At 44.0% G+C, this 27,382-nt stretch overlaps 1 protein-coding gene across 4 annotated transcripts in view; it reads right to left on the reverse strand.

Annotated features, from left to right (window-relative positions):
- Positions 1 to 199: 199 nt before the first annotated feature.
- Positions 200 to 27,382, reverse strand: part of Gtf3c4 (general transcription factor IIIC subunit 4) — a 42,885-nt gene continuing 15,702 nt past the window's right edge. Inside the window, exons 3-6 of one of the 4 annotated variants that reach the window (XR_009593766.1) lie at positions 25,931 to 26,061; positions 22,440 to 22,528; positions 17,029 to 17,204; positions 200 to 335 (exon numbers count right to left, since the gene is read on the reverse strand). Coding sequence is in view for 2 of the 4 variants with exons in the window: in XM_021641397.2 (XP_021497072.1) it covers positions 20,835 to 20,899; positions 22,440 to 22,528; positions 25,931 to 26,061 (285 nt within the window). In the remaining 2 variants the exon portion in view is untranslated. Of the gene's footprint in view, positions 336 to 11,479; positions 14,458 to 16,927; positions 17,205 to 17,243; positions 20,900 to 22,439; positions 22,529 to 25,930; positions 26,062 to 27,382 lie in introns of those variants that run through there. The other 3 variants (XR_009593767.1, XM_060389766.1, XM_021641397.2) reach the window with 3 other exon arrangements.

The raw sequence follows: 27,382 nt of genomic DNA on the forward strand, positions 1-27,382 counted from the left end.
AAAACCTGCCTTCAAAGGACACACTTCCTCCAGCAAGGCCACACCTCCTATAGTGCCACTCCCCCAAGGGCCAAGCATCCAAACACATGAGTCTGTGGGGGCCGTTCCCATTCAAACCACCACAGGCTCACTGGTCCTGGTCTGTAGAGGAACGGAACAATCGCATGGATAGATATTATAGAGGACTTAGTGGTTGGCTCACGTGATGCCAGCGAGGCTAACAGTGGCTGGCTGCATGCTGGAGAGTGTGACCACACACTCTAGATGTCTCAGTCTGGCGCTGGAGGCACAGAGGATTCCTGGAGAGCCGCTGGTCGCCAGTCCACAAGGGAAGGCTGAAAAAACCAGGTTCTGATGTCAGTAGAGGATGGTAGGAGTGGCAGCAACAGAGCAGATGCCCCCAAAAGCAAGAGGAGAAGGCAGGCAGGCAAAGTGGGCCTGGCTCTCACCCATGCAGAAGGTGCTTCCCACAGGGGCAGGGCCTTCCCTCAGCTAATCCTTCTGCGAATTATCCTTTCAGGAAGACATGACTCTTAGTTGTTCCCAGGTCCAGTCAAGTTGACAATCAAGTTTAACCACCACAGAGTTAAACTCACCCTCATAGCCTGTCTGTCCCTCACTATCAGAGGTGGGGTGATAACTGCAGCTACCTCACAGTAACTCACAGGACCCAGCGGGGTGACAGGCAGAGCCCTCGGCCCAGGGTGGACACAGACTACAGCACCGAGACACGCATGGTAGCACCTACCTGTAATCCCAGCACTTGGGAGATGGAGTGAGGAGACAAGGCCAGGAGTTCAAGGCCAATCTTTAGTTATATAGGGGGTTCAAGGACATTTGGTAGCACAGAAGACCCTGTCTTAAAAAGAGAAACATGGCTCCTAGGAGAACTCTAGGGACATTGCTTCTATCTGCACTGTCCATGTCGGCAGCCTCTGGCCATAGGAGGCTCCCGAGGTACCTGCAGTATGGTTATGCCACTGAAGAGGTGTGTTTTAGGTTTTATTTAATGTTCATGCATTTGAATTTAAGCAGCCTTTCAGAGCTGGCAGCCCTCCTATGAAGTGTGTGCCTGTGCATCTCTGTGCATGCAAGTGTGTGTGTGTCTGTCTGTGGGTGTGTCTGTGTATGTGTCTATGTATGTATATGTGTGTCTCTGTGTGTATCTATTTGTGTGTGTCTTTGTGTCTGTGTGTGTCTCTGTTTCTGTTGTGTCTCTCTGTGTGTCTCTGTCTGTCTATGTCTGTGTGTTTCTGTGTGTCTGTTGTGTCTCTCTGTATGTGTGTCTGTGTGTCTGTATGTCTGTGTGTGCATGTGTGTGTGTGTTTCTGTGTGTCTCTGTGTCTCTTTGTGTGTGTCTGTGTGTTTCTGTCTCTGTGTTTCTGTCTGTGTATGTGTGTCTTTGTCTGGCTGTGAGTATGTCTGTGTGTGCATCTGTGTGTATGCTTCTGTGTGTCTGTGTGTGCCTGTGTCTCTGTATATGTCTCTGTGTGTGTTTCTGTGTATGTATGTATGTGTCTGTGTGTATGTATGTATGTAGCTGTGTGTCTGTGTGTTTCAGTTTGTCTATGTGTGTATGTCTGTAGCTCTGTGTGTGTCTGTGTGTGTGTGGTGGCGGCAGTGGTTGTGGTTTTGCAGGGCTGTCAAGTAACAAGTCACCCCCTGCAATGTGTGCAGCCTGTGGGCTCCACAGAGGAGCTGGGACAGGGAGACCTGGCTTTGATGGTTTGACTGGCACTCCTTTCATGCCTCCTTCCATTGCCTCTCTCTGCCTTCAGGATGGTCCTGGTCAGGCCACCACATGCAGATTCAAGAAGATAACCCTCTTGCCTAAGGTCACCTGTCTCCAAGGCTGACTGAAAACCCAGGACTCTTGGGATGGGGCTGATCTCAGATTCTAGCATGCAGGGCTTTGGAAGGTCAGAGAGCCTGGGCCTGGTGCCTACAGCCCCTTCCAGCTGAGGGCAGCTCAAGACCCATCCAGCAGAGCTTGCCCTGTGGGCCTGCCTCAGCTAGGGCTCACAGATCCAGGAGGTGCTTCCTGCAGGTCCTGCTCTCTCCGCCTCCCCTCTCTGCTGAAGGCCTCAGCTCCCATTTCCTGAGGCTCTCACATCCTGATTACCACCTCCCAAACCCCCACCAGTTTCTCCCCACGAAGGTCCCCTGCAGCACCACCTTGAAACATATTTGACAGTCACCCCATTTTTTTAGCACATGTCTAGCTTGCCAGGGCTCCCTAAAGGGTGTTGGAAAAGAATATTCTCCGTGCCATACAAAACCACATTAATAAAGCAAAAGTAACCTGGCTGGGCCCTTTCTTTCTGCAAAAAGTGTGTGCCACAACCCAAAACAACACACTGGTCAAGATGACGTCTGTGGCTTGCCTGCCTGCCTTCCTTCCTTCCTTCCTTCCTTCCTTCCTTCCTTCCTTCCTTCCTTCCTCCCTCCCTCCCTCCCCCCTCTCTTCTTCCATCCCTCCCTCCCTCCCTCCCTCCCTCCCTCCCTCCCTCCCTCCCTCCCTCCCTCCCTCCCTTCCTTCCTCCTTCCTTCCTTCCTTAGTGAGTTTCAGACCAGTCAAGGTTTCCCAGTGAGACTGTCTTAGTTAGGGTTACTGTTGCTGTGAAGAGACACCATGACCACAGGAACTCTATAAAGGAAAACGTTTCCCTGGAGCTGGCTTACAGTGCAGAGGGTTAGTCCATTATTGCATGGAGAGAAGCATGGTGGCAGGCAGGCGGATGTGGTGCTGGAGAGATAGCTGAGAGTTCTACATCTGGATCGGCAGGCCAGGAAAAGACACTGGGCTTGAACATTTGAACATCTGAATCCTCAAAGCTCACCCCCAGGGACACCCTTCCTCCAACAAGGCCACACCTCCTAATAGTGCCACACCACTTCCTATGAGCCTCCGGGGGCCATTTTCATTCAAACCACCACAAACACTCTGTCTCAAAAAAAAAAAAAAAAAAAAAAAAAAAAGATTTTAATTTCTTTGCATACAAGTTTTACAAGGTAGAGGAAATTTATGGACTATTGGTCATTGTCAGGCCAGCCACCTTTGATAGGAAAAAAGTTCTCAAATGGGTAAAGAGGCCCTGCCGCTTGCACCTAGCCCCTTTGGTCAGAGGAGTGAGCATACGGGAAAGATGGACCACATCAGCTTGGCTAGGCTTTATTTCCCTTAGCTCATTGCTCCCTCCTCTGCACATCATTCCGGACAGCAGAGAATATGATCTCATACAACCATGCCGAGGGACTCTTTACACTCACACTGAGAAGATTCATGCATGGTCCGTGCAGGCGGATGGCATCTGTGGGTAGCATGATCAGTTGCGCACATACCTTAGCCTTCGGTCCCTCTGCCCACCCTCCCACTTCACTTGTGTCCACTTTGCACCACACATGTTAAACTTAACATCATAAGATGCTGCTGTAGGTGGTGTCCCTCCCCAGAGCATGGCCTTGCCCAGACCCGTGGCCTAGTTTCCCATGCTGCCATGTGGCTTTGAACAAGCATAGCAGAAAGTATTACTTTTCTTATGGCCACGACAAAAAACACTTTATAAAAGGGACAGGAGGGAGAGGTGGCTCAGCAATTAAGGGGTCTTGCTACTCTGCTAGAGGACCCAAGCTCAGGTCCCAGCACTCACATGACAGTTCATAAACACCTGAAACTGCAGATCTAGGGGATCAGATGTCCTCTTCTGGTCTCTGTGGGTATGCACGCACACACTTAAAAAACAACTGACAAACACAACCTAAGGAAGGGTTTATTTTACCTCACAGTTTGAGAGTAGAACCTATCATGGCTGTAGGAGCGTAAGGCCACTGGTCACATTGCAGCCACTGTCTGGAAGCGAGTGAACAGTCTAGGATCTCCCCGCCCATGGAGCGGTGCCATTCGTATTCAGGGAGGCTTCTCTGAAAACACCCTCTTGGGCATGCCTGCGGATGTGCTTCCATGATGATTTTTAATCTCATCAAGTTGATGTTAAAATTAACCATTAAGCCGGGCATGCTGATGCCCACCTTTTAATCTCAGGCAGAGGCAGGTGGATCTCCATGAGTTTAAGATCAGCTTTGTCTACACAGTAACTTTCAGGACAGCCACAGAGAGTGAGACCTTGTCTCAAAAAAAAAAAAAAAAGAAAACGAGAAGGAAGAGAAGGAGGAGGAGGAGGAGGAGGAGGAGGTGGAGGAGGAGAGCACTTGCTGCTCTAGCAGGTGCAGGTTTGATTCCCAGCACCCACATCAGGCAGCTCACAACTGCCTATAGCTCTGGCTCCAGGGGGTTTGATGTCCTTTTTCCAGCCTCCAAGGGTATGAGATTTGCAGCACAAACCCCATAAGCAGACACACATACATACAATTTTAAGAAGTTTTTTTTTTTAGATTTTTATTTGTGTGCGCACACATATGCTGTATGTGTGTGGTTCCAAGCAGTTGTGGGCTATTTAGTGTGGGTGTTGGGGACCACTAAGGGTCCTCTAGGAGGGAACCTCAACCTCTGAGACACTTGTAAGCTAGTGCTCCAACTCCCTACCTCCTGCTTTATTTTATGTCTTAAAAAAGAAAAGGTTAGCCCCAGAAACAAGTGATTTACCGTCTCTGTGTCCTTGAAAGATGAGGATAAGCAGCAACTGCCTTCCAGGACTCTCGTGAGAGGAAAAGTTAACACATACAAAGGCAGTGGATAGGCTGCACATACAGACAAGTCACATCCACAGAACCAGGATGTCCCTGTTTCATTCCTAGATGAATGAATGAATGAGGGCACTGGAGCTCAGGGAAGCTAAATGGCCTGCCCTTAGCCACCCATGGCAGTAGACAACAGGACCCAAGTCTCCTGACAGTGACTTCTGAACTATACAGATGGTGGACCCTGGCATTACCTGCTTTCCTGTTATCACCGTCCAGGGGGCTAAGGTACAGGCACCCCAGCTTGGCTTTCTCCTGCATCCCCACCAGCTCCCCTGGAACAAACTGCCATCCAGATCCTGAAGTTCTACAGTAGCTGGACACCACGGCTTCCCCAAGATGAAATCCACTCATACTGCTACAGGAGGCACCTTCGTGGGGGGTGCAAGGTCCTTTCTCCCTGTGTAGCCTGGCTGTGGCTGCAGTGAGACCAGGACCACACCTGGCTTGCCTGTCCAGTCAGCTTCTCCTTCTCAAAGACAGTGAAAAGCAGGGGCAGGTGGCTCTCCTGGCTATGTCTTACCCTCACAGAAGGGGAAGGATCTGGTACAGCAGGCAGAGCAGTAAAACTTTGCTTGGAGAAAACACAGGGGGCTTCTGCCTGTGTTGTTCCTTCATCAAGTGTTTACATGTTCGCTTTGTTTTTTGAGACAAGAGCTTGTATGGTACAGACTGGTCTTGAACTCCCTGTCTAGACAAGGATGCCTTTAAACTGCTGCTCCTCCTCCCTCCCGGGTGGCGGGATTACAGGCGTGCTGGCATCACCACACCTGGTTTGCTCAGCTTTGGCAATGGAACTCAGGGCCTCCTCCCGCATGCTGCGCCAGCACTCTGCCAAATGAGGCCCGTCTCCCGCCTAGCAGATGCTTACATCAGTCTCAGGTACACACGTCCCCAGGACTGGGGAGAGAGTGGAGGAAAACGGGCAGTTTCTGTACATATGACTGACATTTGCTATAAAGAGACAGCAAAGGTGAGAGAGAGAGAGAGAGAGAGAGACAGAGAGAGAGAGAGAGAGGAAAAATCTGATTTCTGATGGCCCCTGAGAACTTCTCACCCACAGGTCCTATCAAATACTTGCATCCTCTCATGCTTACTTCTTTTTTCCTGGGGCTGTCAAGGTTCCTGAGCACAGTGGTAGGATTATGGCTAATCTAGAGGGGTGCCCGGGGATCAGAAAGAAGGCAATTTAAATGCAGCCACACTCATGGGAACCCTCATGGAAGGCAAAAGCAGCTTAGATGTTGAGTTTTAAGGCACATAAAGAAGTTTGGGGCATAAAAACCAAAGCCATATAATTGACCACAGAATAAACATACATTTAAAAAACATAATTAGAGGCATCTTTCATTACTGAAATGTTTATTGTTTAAAAGAAAAAAAAGTACAGACACTGTGACAGAACACACAGGAAGAAAAAAACTCCCATCCTCCCCATGACCAAACCTTCAATGGTTATTACTGTGGTGACCACAGGTTAGTCCCTGGAATTTCAGTTGCAGGAGAGGGTGTGTGGATGGATGGATGGATGGATGGATGGATGGATGGGTGAGTGAAGGAGGATGAATGGGTGGGTAGATGAGTGAATGAGTGAGTGGCTGTGTAGTTAACGGGATGAAGAGATGGCTAGAAGGATAAGTGGTCAGTGGGTGGGTAAGTGGATGGACGGACAGACACAATCATGGGGTTGTATTGAATATGCTTGTTTTTAAAACTTTTGTGTAGCTGCACGTACACACTTGTGTTTGTGCATCTAGACCAGAGGTGGGGGTTTCCTCAGTTGCTCTCAGTTTTCCACATCAAAGCAGGGTCTCCTGCTGAACCTGTATCAAGGCTCACCAGTCACTTTCTCAATTGAGGGTCACCACCTGGTCTCTGCTGTTCCAGAATCGTGTCATGGGGGACACAAGGGAAACTTACCCTTGACTCATCATTACTGACCTCTTACTGTTAGTCCCGGGCTTGAACACAGCCACTACTGGCCTCTCTGACCCACATGTCTTGCCCTGGCTTTTGCTGAGGTTGTCTGCCTCAGTTCTCTTTTCTAACCTGCCTTTCTCTGGCAAAGGAACATTTGGGTCCCTCTCAACAATGCAATGAGGCTTAACTGCTGCCTGTGTCACCGTAGCTGCCTTACTATCTGAGCCTGCGGCTAGCCGCATCTCTGTGTTCTCCTTTCTCCTTCCCCAACTTTCAAACACTGTGGCTCCTTTCTGAGTATCTGGCCTGTTCCTCCACCCACTTCCTGACCTGAGATTGAAACCATTTTTTTTTCCCTTATTGATAATGTTAGGGATTGAACCCACGGCCTTGTGCTTGCTAAGGCTAAAATCCCTAAGGCTAGAACAGAACTGAGTTTCTGGCCTTGGGCAGGAGGAGGAGAGGGGCCATGTCTGCTAGAACATGGGAGTGAGTGTTTCTATTAGCTCCCAGCTGCGTCTCAACACCCTTATCAGGACTGATGAGTCTAGAAAGCCTTGGCTTTGACTCACAGTTTTTATTTTTGTTTTGTTTGTTTTTGGATTTTTGAGACAGAGTGACAGGGCTTCTCTGTGTAGCCTTGGCTGTCCTGGACTCACTTTGTAGACCAGGCTGGCCTTGAACTCAGAGAGATCTTCCTACCTATGCCTCCTGAGTGCTGAGATTACTCACTTGGGTTTTTGGAACCCACCGCTGCCTGGCCAAGAGATCCCTTTGATTAAGCTTTCCCTCCTCCTTGGCACGCACTTGGATGCAGGCAGTTAGGATGTGGGTGGTTAATCTGGGAGGCACTCAAGAAAAGCCAGACAGAGGAGACAACTGCCCATCCATGGAAAGACTCACTTCCTCCCTTTTAAAGGCTAATTGAGTTCTGCTCTGAGAAGATGCCAGTGCTGTTTCAGGATATTTGATCAGACTGTGCACTCCAGGATTGTATTATTTCCTGGAAAATACTGTTTCTAGTTGTGGTGTGGCTCAGCCCTACTATACACCTTTAATCCAAGAGCATTCTGCTTGAACAGGATTAAATAAAGTCAACCATAGGTCAAGAAGTGAAGCAAGCAACCAGCTGGCAGGAGTGAACATAGGAAAAAAAATACACACAGAGTAAGAGGAAATCAGGAGGACAGGTAGAGAGATACACAGGAAATAGAAGGGAGGGATACTAAATTTGAGAGTTTTTTGTTTTTTTGGTTTTTTTTTTGACAGTGTTAGGAAGGAGGTTTTCTCTTTTCCTTCCAGGATATTGGCTGAGGAGGAAGATCAGCTGGGTGTTTTCTTGGGCCCTCTGAGCTAACAGGCTTTTACCCCAGCATCTTGCTCCTGAGTCTTCATTGGTAAAATCAAATGATTGGGATTTTGTGAAAAATATTTTGCGCTGCATCATGTGGCACGACCACATGGACAGAGAAATCACACCAGCTGCTGACAGACCGAGAAGCCATCAGATTTGATAAGTCACCTGGGAAGTCCTCAAAGAGAGAGTTAAGGATGGAAAATACCATAATACAAGGTGCTCGGACCCTGTAGAGTGCTATTTAGATGGCTTGAAAAGTAGAAGAAAATGAAAAGCCAAATGGCTTAAATGAAATTGGCTCAATACTGATTATGAACATTATAATTTTGGTATTTCGTATTTTTTCCTTTTTTAAAAAAAGATTTATTTACTTATTATGTATACATTGTTCTGCCTGCATGTATGCCTGCACACCAGAAGAGGGACCAAATATCATTATAGATGATTGTGAGCCACCATGTAGTTGCTGGGAATTGAACTGAGGACTTTGGTAGAGCAGCCAGTGCTCTTAACCTCTGAGCCATCTCTCCAGCCCTGGTATTTCATATTTTATCTTTAATAGCCGTAGTGTCTTTCTGTACTCTCTCAAAGAAAAAAGCCTTAGAGATACAGGAAATAGAAAAAATATAACATGTAGATTGATAAGATACATGTCAGAATAAAAATTAGGGAGAATTATGAGTGAAAATGAGAAAAGTACTCAGACGCAGACAAAGGAATTTGGGTAAGAACCTACCCATGACACGGCATGACGAGACTGAGGTGTTGTGGCCCAAGGTTGTTAGAAAACCAACCTTAGTTTACCAGTTACTACAAGACCTACCAGGAGACGGTAGGCACCCCCAAAGTTATAAAGAAGTTAAATGAAATCCTATAGACCTAATAGATTTGGTGAGATTTAAAGAGGCGATTGTTTCATGTGGTGCACATTCACCCTATGTGAAGCAGATATTAAATCCATGGCCAACTCAGAACAGAATTATCCCCCAAGACTGGAAAGATACGACAACAGCAACTTTGAAAGCTAGTCCTCAGTTACAATGCTGAACATGGTGGAAAGAGGAAGCTAGGGCCATAGAACAATGACATAAGGCTAGAGGTATTAATATTTCCCAGGATCAGTTGTGAGGTGAAGGTCAATATGCTAAGTTACAAAGGCAGCTCCGATGTGATGATCACACCTGGGCGCTATGTTGTTAAGCAGCTCTAAATGCCTGGGACAAGGTTGAAGAATTGGGAAAGAGGTCTAAGTCATTTACTAAAATTATACAAGGCCCAAAAGAAGCCTTTGCTGATTTTTGCAAAGATTGACTTCAGTTGTAAATAGAAGAGTATCAGATGCAGAGGTCAGAAAAGTACTAATCTTTGGCTTTTGAAAATGTTAATTCAGAATGTAAAAGGGTGATTAGACCATTAAAAGCAAGGTTAACAACAGTAGATAAGTGGATTAGGAATGTGGCTCATATGTTATGATTCCACTCTGATAGAATATTTAAATGTTTTAAGAAAAATCAAAATGTCAGCTGTTTTAATTGTAGTAAGCCAGATCATTTGAAAGGGAATGCAGGCAAAGCATTCCTAGAAACTGCCTTTTCTGGAGGTAATTAAAAAAGAAGGTCCTAGCATTCTGGAGTATGCAGAAGGTGTGGCAAAGGCAGGCATTGCTCTAAGGACTGGAGATCAACAAGGTTCAGGCAAGCTAACCCTTTCCCATCAGGAAAGGCCTTAGGGGGCCTTCTGCAGGCCCCATTATAAAGTTTTTGTTTAGTTTTGTTTTTGTTTTTTCAAGACAGGAAAATGGAAGATGGTAACAGATTTAAGAGCCATAAATAAGATGATTCAGCTAATGGGCTCTTTACAGCCCATTGTTGCCCATCTCATTGTTGCCTTCTTCTTCTTTTTTGGTTTGTTTTTTCAAGACAGGGTTTTTCTGTGTAGCCTTGGCTACCCTTTGTAGACCAGGCTGGGATTATAGGAATGTACCACAGTGCCTGGCTTAATTACAAACTCTTGATGATTTTCAAAAATTGCTGGGAGATATTAACTGGCTATGGCTCACAATTGGATTAATTACTCAATAGCTAACCGATTTATTTCAAACCTTGCAAGGTGATAAGGACCTAAATAGTCCAAAAAAATTATCAGCTGAGGCTGAAAGAGAATTGGCTCTGGTAGAAAAGAAATTACTGGACACATGGATGGCTTGGATCCAAAGTTGGATTATATTTTGGTTATTCTGCCCTCTATTCATTCGCCCACAAGAATTCTTATGCAGAGAGAAGAGAATATCTTAGAATGGATATTTTTAGCACATAAACAGTAAAAAAAATTAAAGACTTATGTAGAAAAGATTTCTGAATTGACTCTGCAAGGAAAAAAGGAGATTTCATGAATTAGTTGGAATAGACCCAGCAGAAATTGTGGTACTCTTTACTAATGCTGAAATTGCCTCATTATGGGCAGAAAATGAACATTGGCAAAGAGCCTGCAGTAATTTTTTGGGAGAGATTAACAACAAATATCCCAAAAGCAAGAGACTTCAGTTCATAAAAAGAGACTTCAGTTTGGATTCTTCCTTGTATAGTTACCAATTTCTGGAGCCCCTACATTTTATACTGGTGGAAATAAATCAGGAAAGGTAGGTTAGAAGTCAGGAAAAAAAATGAGTAAAGTGGCTCAGAACACTTCAGTTCAAAAATCAGAGCTATATGCCATTCTTATGGTATTATTAGATTTTTTTGAATCTCTTCAAGAGTTGTCTTTCATATTGAAACCACTAACCTTATTCCAGATACTACGACAAGTAATCAGAAATAGAGATCATCCATTGTATGTAAGACATAATCAGATCCCATTTGGGTCTAACAGGCCCTCTAGCACAAGGTAATGATGGAATTGATCAGCTATTAATAGGAAATGTGCTAGAAGCCTCAGAATTTCATAAAAACACCATGTTAACAGCAAAGGCTTGAAGGAAGACATTTCTACTGTGTGGCAACAAGTCAAGATAATTATAAGGAAATGCCCTACTTGTTTTTTTTGTATAACCAAACTCCATTACTTGCAGCAAGTAATCCAAATGTACTCAAAGAAATGAAATTTGGCAAATGGCTGTGTTTCATTTTGCAGAGTCTAGAAAAGTATGTGTGCCATACATACCATAGGTACATATTGAGGATATCAATGGGCAACTACTTTAAGTTCTGAGAAGACTGACTCTGTAATTATACAGTTATTTGAAGTTATGGCTATTATTGGGATACTTGAATAAATTAAGACTGACAATGCTCCAGCATATGTCTCTAGTGAAATGAAAGTGTTTTCCATATTACAACATAAAACATAGTACAGATAAAGTACATGATCCTACAGGACAAGCAGTTATGGAAAGATCTAATTCTACTTTAAAAGATATGCTTAATAAAAAGAAAGGGGTAATAAAGACCTCCAGAGATAGATTACATAGTGCTTTATTAACTTACTTTTTTTTTTTAATGATAATAAGAAAGGAACAACAGCCATGGAGAGACATTGGATAGTAGAAAAAAAAAACTGTTGAATTAAGTTGGCCTGCATATTTTAAACATGTGTGGACCTCAGAATGGAAACCGTGATATGTGTTATGTTGGGCAAGAGGTTTTACCTTTGTTTTCACAGACAAAAGCTGTGAATACCAGCAAAATTGATAAAGATTAGATTTAAACAGAAGAGAACTCCTGAATAAGAAGAGGTGATAGTTCATCAGACAGCTTGGTTATTCAGTCCAAACTAACATATAAAGATCAACAAATGACTTTCATCTGCTCAGGCATAAAAAAATAAAAAATAATATTTTTGAATGATAATTTACCAAAGGCACATTGGCCTTTCAGGCATGAAATGAAAAACAGTTGTTTTCTTAAACCAGTGTCTTAATTCCATGTTAGAATGTTTGAGTATAGATGGCCACGTGGTCCATGTCATCTTGGACATCTGCTTTTGAGTTTTCTTCTTAAATAAAAAGGACATTTTTGTTGTTTGGTATTAAAAACACAGTTAAGAAATTTAAAGAGTTTTAAATCAAAGGGTTACTACAAACTTGTTTTCTAAACCTCTAAGAGTTAGAGTGATTTGGAGCGAAGATAAGATATTTTAGCAGGGTGGTGGTGGCCCATGCCTTCGATCCCAGCAAAGACACGTGGAGCTCTATAAGCTAGTTGTTTTCTAAATTCTAGAGTTACAGTGAACAAGGTTGTAGCTGTGTACACCTTTAATCTCACAGCCCAGGGACAAAACGCAGACACAGTTCCTAATTGGTATGTGTATACTAGAGAAATCGCCATATTTACAGATTACAAAAACCCTTTACAGGGTTACTAGAAAGACAGCTAATTTCCAATAGGCACAGGAACAAAGAGCAGCTTTTGTGATTGCCAGTAAGCCCATCTCTGTGCCTGCAACCCTGACCAATGTTGAACCAGATGATGCCCTAATTATGGACATCATATTTATTGGTGAATTGGCAACTGGGGACTCTTCATAAAACATAAAGGAATCCATCAACATTTGCCTGTTGGCTTTCAATGCAAGAGCTTTCCATATATGGAGAATAAATATTATCTCATGGAGAAACAATTCTTGACATTTTACGAGGCATGGAGAACCTTACAGACCTATGGTCATAAGGACACCACTTACAATGATGGACTGGATCTATTGGAAGGCAGAGTTCTTTGCAGGGTTAGCCAGGGAAGGAAAGGTATCACAATGGGACTGGTACCTATCTAAATTCCTTCGTGACCAGGATGTGGTAGCAAAAGGATCTGTGCCTTCCTGCACTGAGGAAATACCTCAGTTACCTATAATCCACATCACTAAAGTGTTCATCACTCTCCCAAAAGAGGCAATTATTGAACTGTGTGGACCAATGGAATGGCCACAACATTTGGCTAATGCATGGTTTACTGATGGTTCATCAACCACTGATGGAACCAAAACTAATGGAAAGCAGCAGCCTATAGATGGGGGATGGGGAAGATGGAATGGTCAATACTGAGGAAGGAACCACAAAATCAGCACAGCACTATTGGCGCTAAGACAAACAACTAGGAAAGCAAAAGGAAAATCTGTTTACTCCAATTCATGGTGCATAGGCAATGGTATAGCTATACAGTCATCAAAATGGAAATCCACTAAGTGGCAGATAAATGACAAAGATATCAGGTCATGGGAGGTAAGAATGGAAATGGCAAAACCTAGCAAAGACATCAAATTTTATGTAGCTAATTCAGTCAAGTTAGACAGAATACCTGAAAATAATGAAATAGTGGGCAAATTGGTATCATGTTTAATTAAGACTAGCATATTAAAATTTGCCAGGGAACAATTCAGAATAAGTCAGCATGCATGATGGATTACACATTTGAAAAACTTGAAAGCTTACCCCTAACACTAAGGGGAAATGGAGACCCAAATTAAACCAGGACAACCCTATGAGAATAACTCTTATAAGGAATCCAGAGCCAGGCCGTGGCTCACACCTTAAATCCCAGCACTTGGGAGGCACATAATTCCAGTGATTTAAATTTAAAAGGTGCTTGCAAAAGGCAGGCTGAAATTCTTTTATGATCTAAAAATAAATGTACTTAAACCTTGAATCTATATATAAAGAGAAAGGGGGGAATACAGGTGTATTTATCCACATATAGTATATTTAGTTTCAAAATTTCAAAAGAATTTTTTAAAATTTCAATTGAAAGATAATGCTTTTTCTGTTGCCAAAAACCATTTTGCCATAGGAAAGATATAACCTGCCAAACAAACAAACAAACAAACAAACAAAAAAGAAGCCCCCAGAGAAGGGTTTTACTTTTATCTTTCCAGGAGAATAAAATCATCCAACTAAGGAATCCAAAGACTGCTGGACAAGCGAAACATCTGAAGAAAAAGGGTGTATCGTCAAGGGGAAATGTCCCCAGAAAAAGCGTAAACTGGCCATGTGGTGCCCTGGCCCTCCAAAGTCTTAAGTGCAAAGGATCTTTACGCGGTCTCAATTCCATTAAGAATTGAAGCTGGCTTTGCTGGAGGGTGCCTCTTTCCTCTAACCCATGCATGCTTGTTAAAGGAAATCCAAAAGCTGTCTCCTATCAGAAGAGCCAGCTGGTATGGGACAGAAGAAAACAAAAAAATAATGGATTGTTCTGTTGTCACTAATCTCATAATCTTTTGGTTCATTTGACTCTCTGAATCTACAGATAAATATTATCTCAAAATCTGTAAGATTATTATGTATATGTAAAATTGCTGGCCTGAAACTAATAGTCATACAGAGTATTAATTCTAGAAATAGGCTTCATCTAGCTTCCTGTTCATGTTTTTAGACTGAGTCTCAAGCAGATAATTAGGAACAAAGTTTGTGTACTTCGGATGGGCTTAATAGATTGTGGTCCTCAAATCTTTCTGAGATCTTCTGAATACGGCAAGGTGTCCAAGATGATGGGGCCCTGTAATGACAAAGTCACCTGATTGTGGTACTGCTAACCACTGGACAAAACTGCCTCATGCTTTTCTGCCACTAGATTCTGTGCAAAAGGTGGACACTTTTGGGTTGACAGCTGTGTTCTACCTAGCCGGGATTACCAACAAACTGACACCCAAAGATCAGCTTTGGACTACAAAATGCTCAGGACATTCAAATTGCTAAGTTCATAAGAGATTGACATTAACATTTTATAGAACTTTGAATTCAGAAATACTTAATCCTAAAACTGCCAAATACAAGCAAGCTGGATATTGTGGAAAGCTTAACAAAAAATGATTTCATTGTAAATAGCTTTACTGTGTTAGAGTTAAAATCTTTCCTTTTCTATTTAGACAAAAAGAGGGGGAAATGTTGCGGGATATCTGATCACATTGTGAACTATTGGAAAAACCTGTTTCTAGTTGTGGTATGGCTCAGCCTTAGCACACACCTTGAGCAGGATTAAAGTCAACCATAGGTCAATAGGCAAAGAAAGCAACCAGTTGACAGGGAGTGAACACAGGAAAAAACCATAGAGAGTAAGAGGAAGTCAGGAGGACACACAGGAAGTAGAAGAGAGGAATATTGATTTGAGGTTGTTTTTTTTTTTTTCTTTCTGGGATATTGGTTGAGGAGGAAGGTCAGCCTGGTGCTCTCTCTGCCTCTCTGAGCTAGCAGGCTTTCACCCCAGCATCTGGATCGAGTCTTCATTGGTAAAATTTAATGATTTTGTTAAAAATATCAACAGTGCAGTTGCTGCTATTCTGTAACCCTAAGGAAATCAGTCAAACTCCTCTCCTGAGTGAGATAAGTGCTGAGGCTGATACTCCCAACAAGCCAGGCACACAAGCAGAGGGGCTGCAGGACAGGCAGGGGTCATTGAGCTTATCAGTGGTCAGTTCCAAAAACAGTCTAGATAAGCAGAGGGGTGGCTGCCCAAGAGTACACACTTGGCTGTCAGGCTCCCCTACACCTGTCTTCCAGGGAAGTCTGAGGGTAATGGTACCCATTACTTGGCTGTCTCACCAAGAGTGTTCCCAGTGTAATTTTCCTGGACAAGTATTATTTAACTGGCTTTGCTGAGTCAGGTATGGGCTAGCAGGATGGATCAGTGGCTAAAATCCCTTGCTGCACACACCTGAGGTTCAAACCCCAGAAACCACAAAAAGGTGGGAGAAAACCAACACCACAAAGTTGTCCTTTACAAGTCTCTACACTTGGGATGCATCTCCCCTCCCCAATCATATGCACACAGTAAATTCATTAAAAACAAACAAACAAACAAACAAACAACAAAAAAAACAAGCAACAATAACCACCTGGGATCCGGCGCATGGGCTGTAGCTCAGTAGTAGAGATGGCCAGGTATGTGTGTGAGGCCCCAAGTGGCTCAATCCTCAACACCACACTCTTTAAAAAAGTATCAGTGCTTTAGCCTATTGGTGAATGGATTAATTGCTCTTACATTCCTTAAGTTTTTCCTGGAATGAGCTACTGTGATGGCTAATCACGGGTGTCAACACATCTGGGAGGAAGAAAGCTCAGCTGAAAAGTTGCCTCTATCGAATTGGCTCGTAGACATGTGTCTTGAACACTTTCTTAATGGCTAATTGCTGTAGGAGGGCCCAGACCACTGTGGGCAGCACCATCCCTCGGTAGGTAAGCCTGGGCTGTAAGAAAGGTAGCTGAACAAGCCAGTAAGAACTGGGTGTCTGCTTTGAGCTCTTGCTTCCTTTAATGATAGACTATAACCTGTACTTGCAAGCTAAAACAAACCCTTTCCTCCCCAAGTTGCTTTGGTCATGGTGTTGCCATGAAAGCAACCTATGACAGCTACCTGTAAAGTGCTGAATGGACATCAAGGAAGCCACCTGTGGCCAGTCCCTGACTTCTTCCTCTCCCCTCTGTGGGGACTTGGTCAATACCCTGACAGAGATGGCTGGACTTAGAGGTATCTCAACTTTGCTTTAAAGACATGTGAACCCCAGAAGATAAGACACACACTATACAAACACTTGCCATGTATGTAAGAGAGTAGTTCTGCATAAAGCACTCAGTATGAGATTATCTCTGAAAACAGAGCTACTAAGACTAGCATAACTCCACAGCCACAACAGCTTACATACTAGGATCACAGGGCACTGTGGGGCACCAAAGCCCCACTCTAGAAGGCACCACTCTAAAAGGGCTTTCATTTATGGAGTAAGTGGACAGCAAGCTACCTGGCAGGAAACATGAGGACCAGGGCTAGCAGTAGGACTGGATATCTACATGAGCCTCCTAGGCTAACAGTGGGGCTGGACACTGACAGTGAGCATCCCCAACTTTCCACTTTTCCCTTTATCTTCCCATTGTCAGAGTTTTCTGGGCATTGTTGCCTTAACTTCACAGGAACTCAGGACAAAAAAAAAAAAAAAAAAAAAAAGACTTAAGATGTGTTGTCACGGTCTTATCAACCTCAGTCAGAGCCAGGGAGGAACCCTGCCTTCTCCTGTCTTAGTGGCTACGTGGAGCTGACCATAAGGGATACTGAAGGAGAGGGAGCCCCACTTACCAGCTCACCAGTGGCATGCACTGAGACAGTCCCAGTCTTGGAGTACACAGGCTAATAGCACTGGGTAGACACGCTGAGGTGGTGGGGGTGAGGAAAATGGGGGAACAAGTGGCCAGCTTGTCTGGTTTGGCAGTTATTCCAAGCAATATTTATTCTTCTTAGTTTTTAGCTGAAACCTTGAAAATTAAAATTGATTAGAAGGTAAGAATTAAAAATTCTTTTTGCATAACCATAAATTTTTCCTCTTTATTTAAAAACAGTCAGGTGTAAACATACAATTCAAAGCAAAGCACAAACTTTAGCACAGGCAAACAGAGGGTACAACCACTAAGCACAGCAGACATCCGTTTAAACAAGTGTGAGGCTCACATCCATGTCATATCAACATACAAATGGCAAACAAAGCCTTGGAAAAGACACAATTCATGGGATACTTCTGTTTGATTTTATATTAGTACCATACATACAGAGAGACAGTGGGAACATGAGTATTCACCCTACCACATTAGCCAAATGTAGACCTGGTCTGAAAAGGTCTACGCAATACCATCACTACCTCTTATGTTGCCTAATCTGACCGTTTTTGGTTTTCTGAGACAGGTTCACTCCACACAGCCCAGGCTGGCCTTCAACTTGATCCTCCTGCCTCAGACTCCTGAGTGCTTAGAACATAGGTGTGTCCCACCATGTCCCACCCAATCTATTTTGAAGTGTTTTTTTGTGAAAACAAAATTTCATGATAGTGATATAAACAATAACCTGCCCTACTCCCTACCCTCCACCCCAAGTGCTGAGGATGGAACTTGAGGCCTTGTGAATGCTCTATCTTTAGCCTTGAGATAAAGAACTTTTAATCTAATGCTGGGCATAGTTGTACACGCCTGTAATCCCAGCACTCAAGGAGGCAGAAGCAGGTGATCTCTGTGAGTTCGAGGCCAGCCTGGTCTACAAAGCAAGCCCAGGACAGCCAAGGCTACACAGAGAAACCCTGTCTCAAAAAACCAAAACCAAAACAAAAATACCAACCAACACCCCTTCCCACCAAAAAACAACTTTTAATTTTAAAAATAAAGAGTAGATTTAGAGCTCTGAGATGTGATCTGCTCAATCCAGGCCTACATTTTTGCTTGAGAGCCTACAGTGTAATTCAGATGTATACCACCTCCTTTTCTACTAAACTCAGTAACAATGAAGGAACACTTAGGCCCTGTTGGTGAACCACACCATCTGGCTCTAAATAAACTCATGACTAGAACCCTGACTACATCAAGGGTCTCTCCTCTAGACAAAAACATGACCTTGAAAAAAAAAAAACCCATAAACATGGCCTTCTGGCTGTTGTGTGGAATAGAGCTGCCCTATCTGTAGGTGGCTAGAAGCAAGGCTACCTTCTTTGAGTGTAGCACAGTCCCATTTAAGGACATTTCACCTACTGTGCACTTGGGTTGCACAGTAGGTTGCACAGCAGACACAAAGCAGATTTACCCTCCAGAATTTCTCAGCTTCAAGAAAGAACAGCTGAGCGCGTAATAACTCAGAGTGTGAGGAGCAGTCTGAAGTGTATGAGGGGACACTGGTGTTTCCCCATACTTTGTTCCACCTGCAGGGCGTTCTTTCAAGCCAATACTCCAAGGGGGAAGGTAAGGCTGCTGAGGCTCTACACTCTGCTGGGACACACCACAAAGAACTGCTAAAGCCTGCTGTGACTCCTTAAATCCACGGTGAAGACGTTGTGTATCTGACCGACTGTTGAGGGTCCATACTGACTTGGAATGCACTCCACTCAGCTCAGCATGGACAGCAACACTGTGGTGGCAAGGGACTGGAAGTCAGCCTGGAGTTCTGCAGCCCTCTGTCCAAAAGATGCCCACTGCGTCTTCTAGGAAGACCCACAAGGCTTAGCCTTTAGGAAATTTTATCACTGTACATTTTCTTGGCCCTAAATGCATCCTAATGCTGAGAGCTGCCCCTTGGGGAAGGTAAGTAAGAGGGGGATGACCAGAACCTAAGTCTATTCCATTTCAGGAACTGCAGCCACTCAGCAAACCCAGGCCATTAAGCTGCTGCTTGGGATGCAGGGCTTCCAGACCAGGGCCGTGTTCCACCATCTGCACCTTATCTGATACCAATACAACCAATCAAATGGCTTAATAATTATTAACCCTTAAAATTTTCCCAACATATGAGGCAGAGGCAGCAGATCTTTGAGTTCAATGCTAGCCTGGTCTACAAGAGTTCCAGGGCAGCTAGCACGATAGCACAACCCTGTCTTTAAAAAAAAAAAAAAAAAGCAAACAGAAAACAAAACTTTGCCAATTCAATTAACTTGTTAAGCTTGTTGCTAGGTCCAGCCTACATGCTTCCCCATACATGTTCTTAAAAACATGTTCTTAAGGGCCTAGAGGACAAGCAGGACAATGTTACATCTGACCACAAACGTTGCTGGTGCTCACAAGAACCTCTAGCAGACCTGGTAGTAGGAAGAGAGAGCTTCAAGTCTGGGGGTGAATGCATCAGGGCTTCAGCATGACCACCACCCAGAACAATCCACCCATTCCTACCTACAGTAAAGGAACAATAACCCAGGCAGAGAACCTGAAACACAGCAGTGCTGCAGCCTGTAAGGCCTCTGTAGAGTCTCTGCTCCAGTCTTCTAAATGTAGAGCAGCAATCTGATGGCTATCCTTCCTCCCATGCTGAAACAGCTACCACAGCTGCAACTGAACACGACATCAGCTCCCCTACCAAGCAGCACAGGCAAGTTCAAGCTGGAAGAGGCATACTGCAAGACTCCAGTGTCACTCCCACTTTTTCAAAGTCCCTCCCTCACCCCTCCATAATCCTTTATACTGACTCTTGGAGAAGAATTCACAAGCACAGTAGGTTTTTCCACTTGAGCTGCACATGCTTACAGCACAGAGCTCAAGAACCTCCATCTTTCTCCAGAACTCTGTAAACCAACTTTCCCCCAGAGATTCTGTGAGACATCTGGATATAAGTCAATGTTAAAAATACTGAAGTTTCCATTTAATACTAAAAGAAGAAAATACTTCCCCTGTATGTACAAATATCTAGGTAACCACAGTGGGTATGAAGTGGGACTGTGGTGAGGGAAGGGGTAATCAATCTCTTCCATATTAAGCAAATCTGATGCCACAGGAGATAAAAATAAATGACAATTATTAACTTTTAATCATCACCTGATCATTTGATACATTAAGATTGATTTTATTCTTGGCTTCAAAAATATAGTTTTAGGAAAATGTCTTCCATATGCATGAATACGAGGCAATGGGCAAACGAGTCTGCTAAGCAAACACCAGCCACACACAACTTTATACACTTTAAGATGTATTGGTACACGCAGTGTCATGTACCAACCAACTTCAGCCCACTGGAGCCACAGGCATCCCAAACCGGAGCAAGGGTGAAAACCCATCTCACAATAAGGTCCTTAGATTCTCTAGAAGAGACCGTTGTTTCTAGAAGCAGAAAGCTTCTGCTCAAACTGCTTTAGGCAAGACACTTGAAAAATAAGAGGTCCTCATTGGGTGAGGAGCAGGGGTTGCTAATGTTCACCTCAAAATGACTCAACATCTCTGTATTTAGTCATTTAAAAGATTTCCTTCAGTCCCTGAAGATAGTGTGTATGCTGGTGAAATGAGCTCCTGGGGTGACCTCCCTCCTTCCAGTCAGAAGAATGTCTCTCCACTGTGCAGTACAGGCTTCCTTCAGCACACCTGCTCTTCAGGCTCCAGGGCACTTTTTATAGCCAAGTTCATATTCCTCCATCCTCCTCACTGAACTCAGAAGACAGGAGAATCACAGAAAGGGCAAGGACTCTGCAGCAACCTCTTAATCCAGTCAGGATCTGCAAGGAAAGCCAGCATGACCAAGAGTCAGCCTCAGAAAAGACTGACAGGACAGGATGTACAGAGCACCTTAGTGCAAGGATGTGAGCTCAGGAGCCCCAGCTATGTGTACTTCCACAAAGCAGTCCAGTCTTCAGACTCAGTTTCTAACACTCTAAATGAGGTCAAGCTGTAATAAATGCGTATTTCCCAAAGCTGAGTCTGTAATGAGATGAAGGTCAGGGCAATGAATGGTACTTCAGAAAGCTACATGAGCTGGGGATGGTGGCGCACACCTTTAATCCCAGCCCTCAGGAGGCAGAAAGGACTAGCTGAGTTTGAGGCCCAGTCTGGTCTACATAGCAAGTTTCAGGACAGCCAGGGCAACATAGAGATACTCTGTCTCAAAAAAGAACCAACCAACCAAACCCCAAAATAAAACAAAAAACCTACAAGTGGTGAAGTTAATCAAGGGCTGTAAGCAAGCAATGTATTCACATGTTTTTGAGACAGGGTCTAACTATGTAGATCCAGGCCAACCTTGAACACTCTCTCCATTCTCCTGCCTCAGCCTCCCCAGTGCTGGAATTACAGATGTTATGTTGTTATGCCCTGGTTATAAATTGTGAATGTTATTCTTTCATAAAATAAAAGGAATGACAACTTTTCAGAATGACAACAGACCACACTCCTACTGCTCCTGTGAAATCTCTGCCCTATTCCAGTTCTCTCCAGATCCATTCTCAGAACTGAGGGTAGGGGTCTTGGTTTTAAACTCCTACCTTGCCTAAACAGCACTGTAAGTCTCAATGGTAGTAGCTGCTTAATTAAGAGCTTTCCAAATCTTTTAAACTAAAATTAGGATGCTGATGACCCATGGGGAGCTGAGGTCAATTAAAAGCAGAAACAGAGACCATGCTGTCAATATGTAAACTTGAGAGAATGAGAAAGAAAACAAAACAAAACAAAAACAGTGCAGACTGAGTTTTAAGTAGAATACTCTTGTTTTCTATTCACTATGTTTGATTTTACACGTCTCACTGGCCTGTTTAGTTGAGTAGAGGGTTAATGCGGCTCACACCAACCACCGATATTCTTTTGATTATTAGATGCCTAATCTCTTGCTCCTACCCAACATCTTATTTCTAGATAGTGCTCTGAGAAACAGCAATGCACTAAAAAACATACAGACCAACCAGGAAGTAGCCCTCAGTGGCTTCCATAAGAGCCACACCTGCAGCAGGTGCAGCAACAACGCTGTTTCTATATAGAGCATCATTTGCAGAGCTGTCACCCAAATATAGCCCCTACAGGCTCCCTTGAGACAGGCCCTAACACTGGATTGAAGACCCTGTTGCAGACATGGACCAACAACAGCCCCCATTCCACCATCAGCTGACACACAGCTCACATAACAGGCATTGTGTATTCCCGGGACCATTTGTTAAGTGGTTCTGGCTTCACAGAGAGCAGAATGTGTCTGCTCTGAACCAAGAGCAGCGGGACACTAAGCGGTGTAGGGCCTGACTCCACCAACCTCAAGGCGAGGCCAGCACCCACCTTCCGGAGCAGGAAGCCGGGCAATGCTGTCGTGGAGCAAACATCGTCTGTATATTAAGCTCTGGCAGGACTGGTAGGTTAGAAAGCACCTGAAAGAAGACAGAGTCCAATCAGACGAGATTCCCTGGGACCAACGGCACCAGAAAACACCTGGTGCTAGAGAAATACCCATAGTTATTAGGGTAATGCTTCCCTCTGTGTGACTAAATCTATACCATCATGCTCTGAGGAAACACAAAGCCTCTCTCCAGAAAGTCCCAGAAACACTGGGAAAGAGTTCAGTCTGGTCCTCCTTTTTGGCATTCTTGGTAATTTGACAACACTCATATAAGCAAGTCTCATTAGTTTTTAAGATAAGGTCAGCGGTTCTTAACCTGCGGGTTGTGACCCTTAAGGTGTTGAACAATCCTTTCACAGGGGTCACATAAGACCACTGGAAAACATAGATATTTCCATTACGATTCATAACAGTAGCAAACTCAGTTATAAAGTAGCAATGAGAAACTAAAGGACCACAACATTTGGAAGAGTGAGACAACTGCTTTTTAGCTACTGGGGCTGAAGAGATGGCTCTGAAGGTTACAGTGTTTGCTGTGTAAGCATGAGTTCAGAATCCAGTACCAGTGTAACAAGCCCACTTGCATCTGTAGCCCAGTATAGAGCAGGGCAGAGAGAGGAGAATCATTGGGGCTTGCTGCTTACCAACCTAGAAGAAAAAAATGTGAGGTCTAGTCCTGAAAGAGACTTTGTGTCAAAGGAATAAAATAGAGTGTGATAAAGGACACTCAATGCTCTTCTCTGGATTCTACACACAAAAGTGAGCATACACTTAAGGCACATAGACCACAGACCACACACCTCTTCAGGTATTGAAGATGAAATTAATGGTGCAGAAAGAAACTAACAAACTAATAGGCATTCACAGGTTCAAATCAAATCAATTCTGTCCAATGAGCATTTATGGAACACCAGCTAGAGGCAAGACAGCAGAAAGGATATGAGACAGAAAGAATGTAACTGGGCTCTGGAGGAAAAATTCTAAGAGGCAGAAGTTTTCAGGTAAGCAACTAATACTAGAAAACAGGAGGTCGGGGAAGGGACTCCAAAATTGACCTTGAAACTTAAGTATACAGAAAAAGATTTTACCAGAGAGAAATTATACCAATGTATTAGGAACTAACCTTAATCAGAAAAAGAGAAAATGACTTCTGTGAAACAACCCACCACCGTGGGAAAGGTGTGAGCAGGCAGGGATTACCATGCGTAGGCTCTGAGTCCACTGACTTGGGTAAGCTCTTACTATCCACTATCCCTGACTCCCAGTGCCAGTCCATCTGTAAGATAGAAATCTCTATGGGGCTGCCCTGTGTGTGGCCACTGTAAGGATGTGGTCACTTACCAGATGTGCATCTGTCCTAATTTGTCTGGCAAGCTGACTTGCAACAGATGCTACTTTGATTACAAGCCTAAAGCTTACCCAGTATTAGATTGCTAAATATTCTTTCCATTCAAGGAAAACAGTCTAAACATTAAACTAGAAATTAAATGTGTCAATAAAGGAAGGAATCTTAGAGGATTCACATTACTGAAAGCTCCAGCTCTACCTCCATAAAAATGGAAACCTGGCTGGGCAGGTGGCATACGCCTCTAATCCCAGCACTTAGGAGGCAGAGGCAGGCGCATCTCTGAGATCGAGACCAGCCTGGTTTACAGAGCAAGTTCTAGGAAAGCCAGGGATACACAGAGAAACCCTATCTCAACACCCCCCCCCCCAAAAAAAAATGAGAGAATGGAATCCTGGTGGAATCTGGCTGGGCATGGTAGCATAAGCTTAGGAGGGTGAGGCAGAATGATTATATATTTGAGGTCAGCCTAACAAAATAGAATCTGTTAACAAAACACACATACAAAACAAGAAAATGAATGAATGCATAAATGTTATGTGTAGCATATCCTGCTTTAGTTACATAAACCTAACATTTCTGCTGAGTAGTAGCACACACTGCTTTAATCTCTGTGCTCATAGAACTGCCTAGTCCAAAGGAAGGGTATCTAGGCAAAGGTATAAAAGTCTTCAGGAGGCAGACAAGGCAGATCTCTGTGAGTGCAAGACCAGCTTTGACTACAGTGAGACCCTATCTTTAAAAGAGAAATATCAAGGCCAGCATGGTCTACAGAGTGAGTCCAGGACAGCCAGGGCTACAGAGAGAAACCTTGTCTCAAAAACAAAACAAAACAAAACAGAAAAGAAAACAAGGAAGGAAACAAAGAAGAAAAAGAATAAAAAATAAAATGTGGTTATAAGGAGAAAAACAGCAAAGAAGAAGAATACAGAGCATTACATAGGGAGAGAGAAAGAGAGGGAAAGGAAGAGAAGGAGGGACGGAGACAGAGAGAATGAGTGAGAGCGAGACACCACAGCTGAGGAACCATTAGAACATCTACTGTATCCCTGCAGAGGACCTCAATGGGAGGGATGCCATACCGACCTGAGCATGGTGGCCAGTTCTCCTGGATGGAGAAATCTGGGAGCTGAGCTCAGAGCAAGTATGAAGGCTTGAAGAGGCAAGAGCAGGCTGTGAAGAAGCTGCAAGTCACTGAAAAAGTTTAGCTTTCCAAATCAGAAGCGGACAGCTCCTAGAGAGCTTTTGTTGGTTTTTGCAGGACTGGGCCTTGCAAATCCAAGTATGCTCTATTAGGGACCCATATGCCCAACCCTAGTGAAGAGTACTGAGGACTGACATGTCAAGAGCTGACAAAGACTAAGCATCATGACTACAACTTCAGAGAACAGAGTGAGGGGATGAGAGCAGAAGCAGAAGGCCCAGGTGGAAGATAGCTACCATCATGTGCATCAACAGTGTCTGAGGCAGGGCTTTAGAGGCAGAAATGATGTTGGGGCTGGCTTTCATGTGAAGTGCTAAGGCAATATCTAAATAAGGATGCTAGGTAGGCAGGAAGTTAACTTGTAAGTCTGGACTGAAGCAGATACAGGCATATCTGTGTACAATCAGTAAGAGAACACTTAGGCATAGGCCTAAGGATAGGCACTGAGGAGATGAGCAGGAGCTGCAGATAACTGGAAATGAAGTCAGAGGCTGCAGGAAGCATGGTGTCTTGGGAGAAGGCGATGAAGTATCTCATTGAGGGGGTAACGGCAAAATTGAGGGCCCACCAAGGTCACCCCTATGGCCAGACTAACGGGACAGGAAGTAGAAAAGATTCTTTTGTTACAAAAATTCTTTATTGTTTTTGCTATCTGACCTCATACATGTACATAATGTACTCTCACCGGTGCCCTCTTATCTCCTCTCCCATGCCTGTTAGATGCCCCTCTCCTTTTCTTATGAAACGTAACCAAAAAAAGTACAAGTATAACTCTAAGACCCAAACCTTGCAAGGCAACAGCAACCCAAGCAAGCAGATAGTTCTATCCATCAAGCAGATCAGCCCTGGACGGAGACACAAGGGTGAGCAGCTGTGGGGCTTACCGGAGCCAGATATGCCCATTGGAACAAACAGCTTGCTTGCGATCTGTGAATGGTAAGATCTCCTTACACAGACTGCAACGTTCGGGGAAGGTCTGCTTGTTCATCTTCTTGGAGATATGTCCAATCAAGACCTGTAAGACACCATGGGTGGCAGAGCGAGGGGTGAACATGGGTTTCTGAGAGTAATACGGGATTTGCCACAACAGGAGAGTTGTACCTCTACAGGCTAAGCTGCTGTCCAAAGAGTTCAAAAACCTTCAACCAGTATCAATAGTAAAGTAAAATAAATAGGTCCAGGGACTCTGACCTCTAAGGTGAACTCTAAACTTAGGGAGAAACCTCTCAAAACCAAGCTCTCCATTCTTGCTTTGTTTTAGTTGCTTTAGAAGTCATTACAGGCTTTGTTTTTCTTTGAGACCAGGGTTTCTCTGTGTAGCCTTGGCTGTCCTGGACTCACTCTGTACACCAGGCTGACCTTGAACTCATCTGCCTCTGCTTCACTGAGTGCTGGGATTAAAGGTGTGTACCACTACACCCAGCTAGTAGTTATAGTTTTAACAAGGAAAAAGCATAATTTCCCTAGACAAAAAATGTGAACTATTGTGAACTCTAGAAATATATATGTCTTTAAAAACAATTTATTTTCAAGATTTTTGTTTGTGTGTGTGCCACTTGTGTGCAGGTGCCAACAGAGGATTCCTTGAAGCTGTAGTTACAGTGGCTGTGAATTGTCAAGTGAGTGCCAGAAACAACTTAGGTCCTCTAACAGAGCAATAGGTGTTTTTTACTGCTGACCCATCTCTCCAGCCCACAATGTTTTAGTCTTCCGTCATAGACTTATACAGTAAAAAGACAATCAGGATTAAAAAGACTATTTCTTCTGATGGCTCAGAGAGGACTGGTCTAGCAACACCTGCACCTGAGATACTCTCTGAGTGACCCAGCATGGGGAAAGTAGGTGCTTTTCTCAGTCTTACTAAGAGGGCGGGGGAAGGATGGTCGTGGGACTGAATGTGGAGCCTTGCATAGTCTAGGCAAGCGCTACCATTGAGCTTTGTACCGTCTCTTTCAATTTTTAATTCTATGACATAGTAAGCAGTCCAAACAGTCTTAAACTTGCTATACTTACTCCTACCTCAGCCTCTAGAGTAGCTGCATTAGATTACAGGCCTGTGCTTCCAGACCTGGTTTAAGATTTCATTCTTTAAACAAAAATGTCTGAAAAACATACACTTACTTTATTATTTTCTGGAAAACCCTTCACTGCCTTAGAAGTATGGAATATACCAACTCTTCTGATCCTAGTCAGTTAGGTCTCATCAGGAGTGGCTGCGTTGTCTTCTTCTGTGGCCTGGTAATGCTGCTTCCCCCTCAGGGGGAGGTAATTAAAGATAACCTAAGACCCCTGCACAGATGTAGCCCATGGCAGTTCAGTATCCAAGTGGGTTCCAT

The sequence above is a fragment of the Meriones unguiculatus genome, chromosome 8 (assembly GCF_030254825.1).
Source record: "Meriones unguiculatus strain TT.TT164.6M chromosome 8, Bangor_MerUng_6.1, whole genome shotgun sequence".
NCBI classification, from domain to species: Eukaryota; Metazoa; Chordata; class Mammalia; order Rodentia; family Muridae; genus Meriones; species Meriones unguiculatus.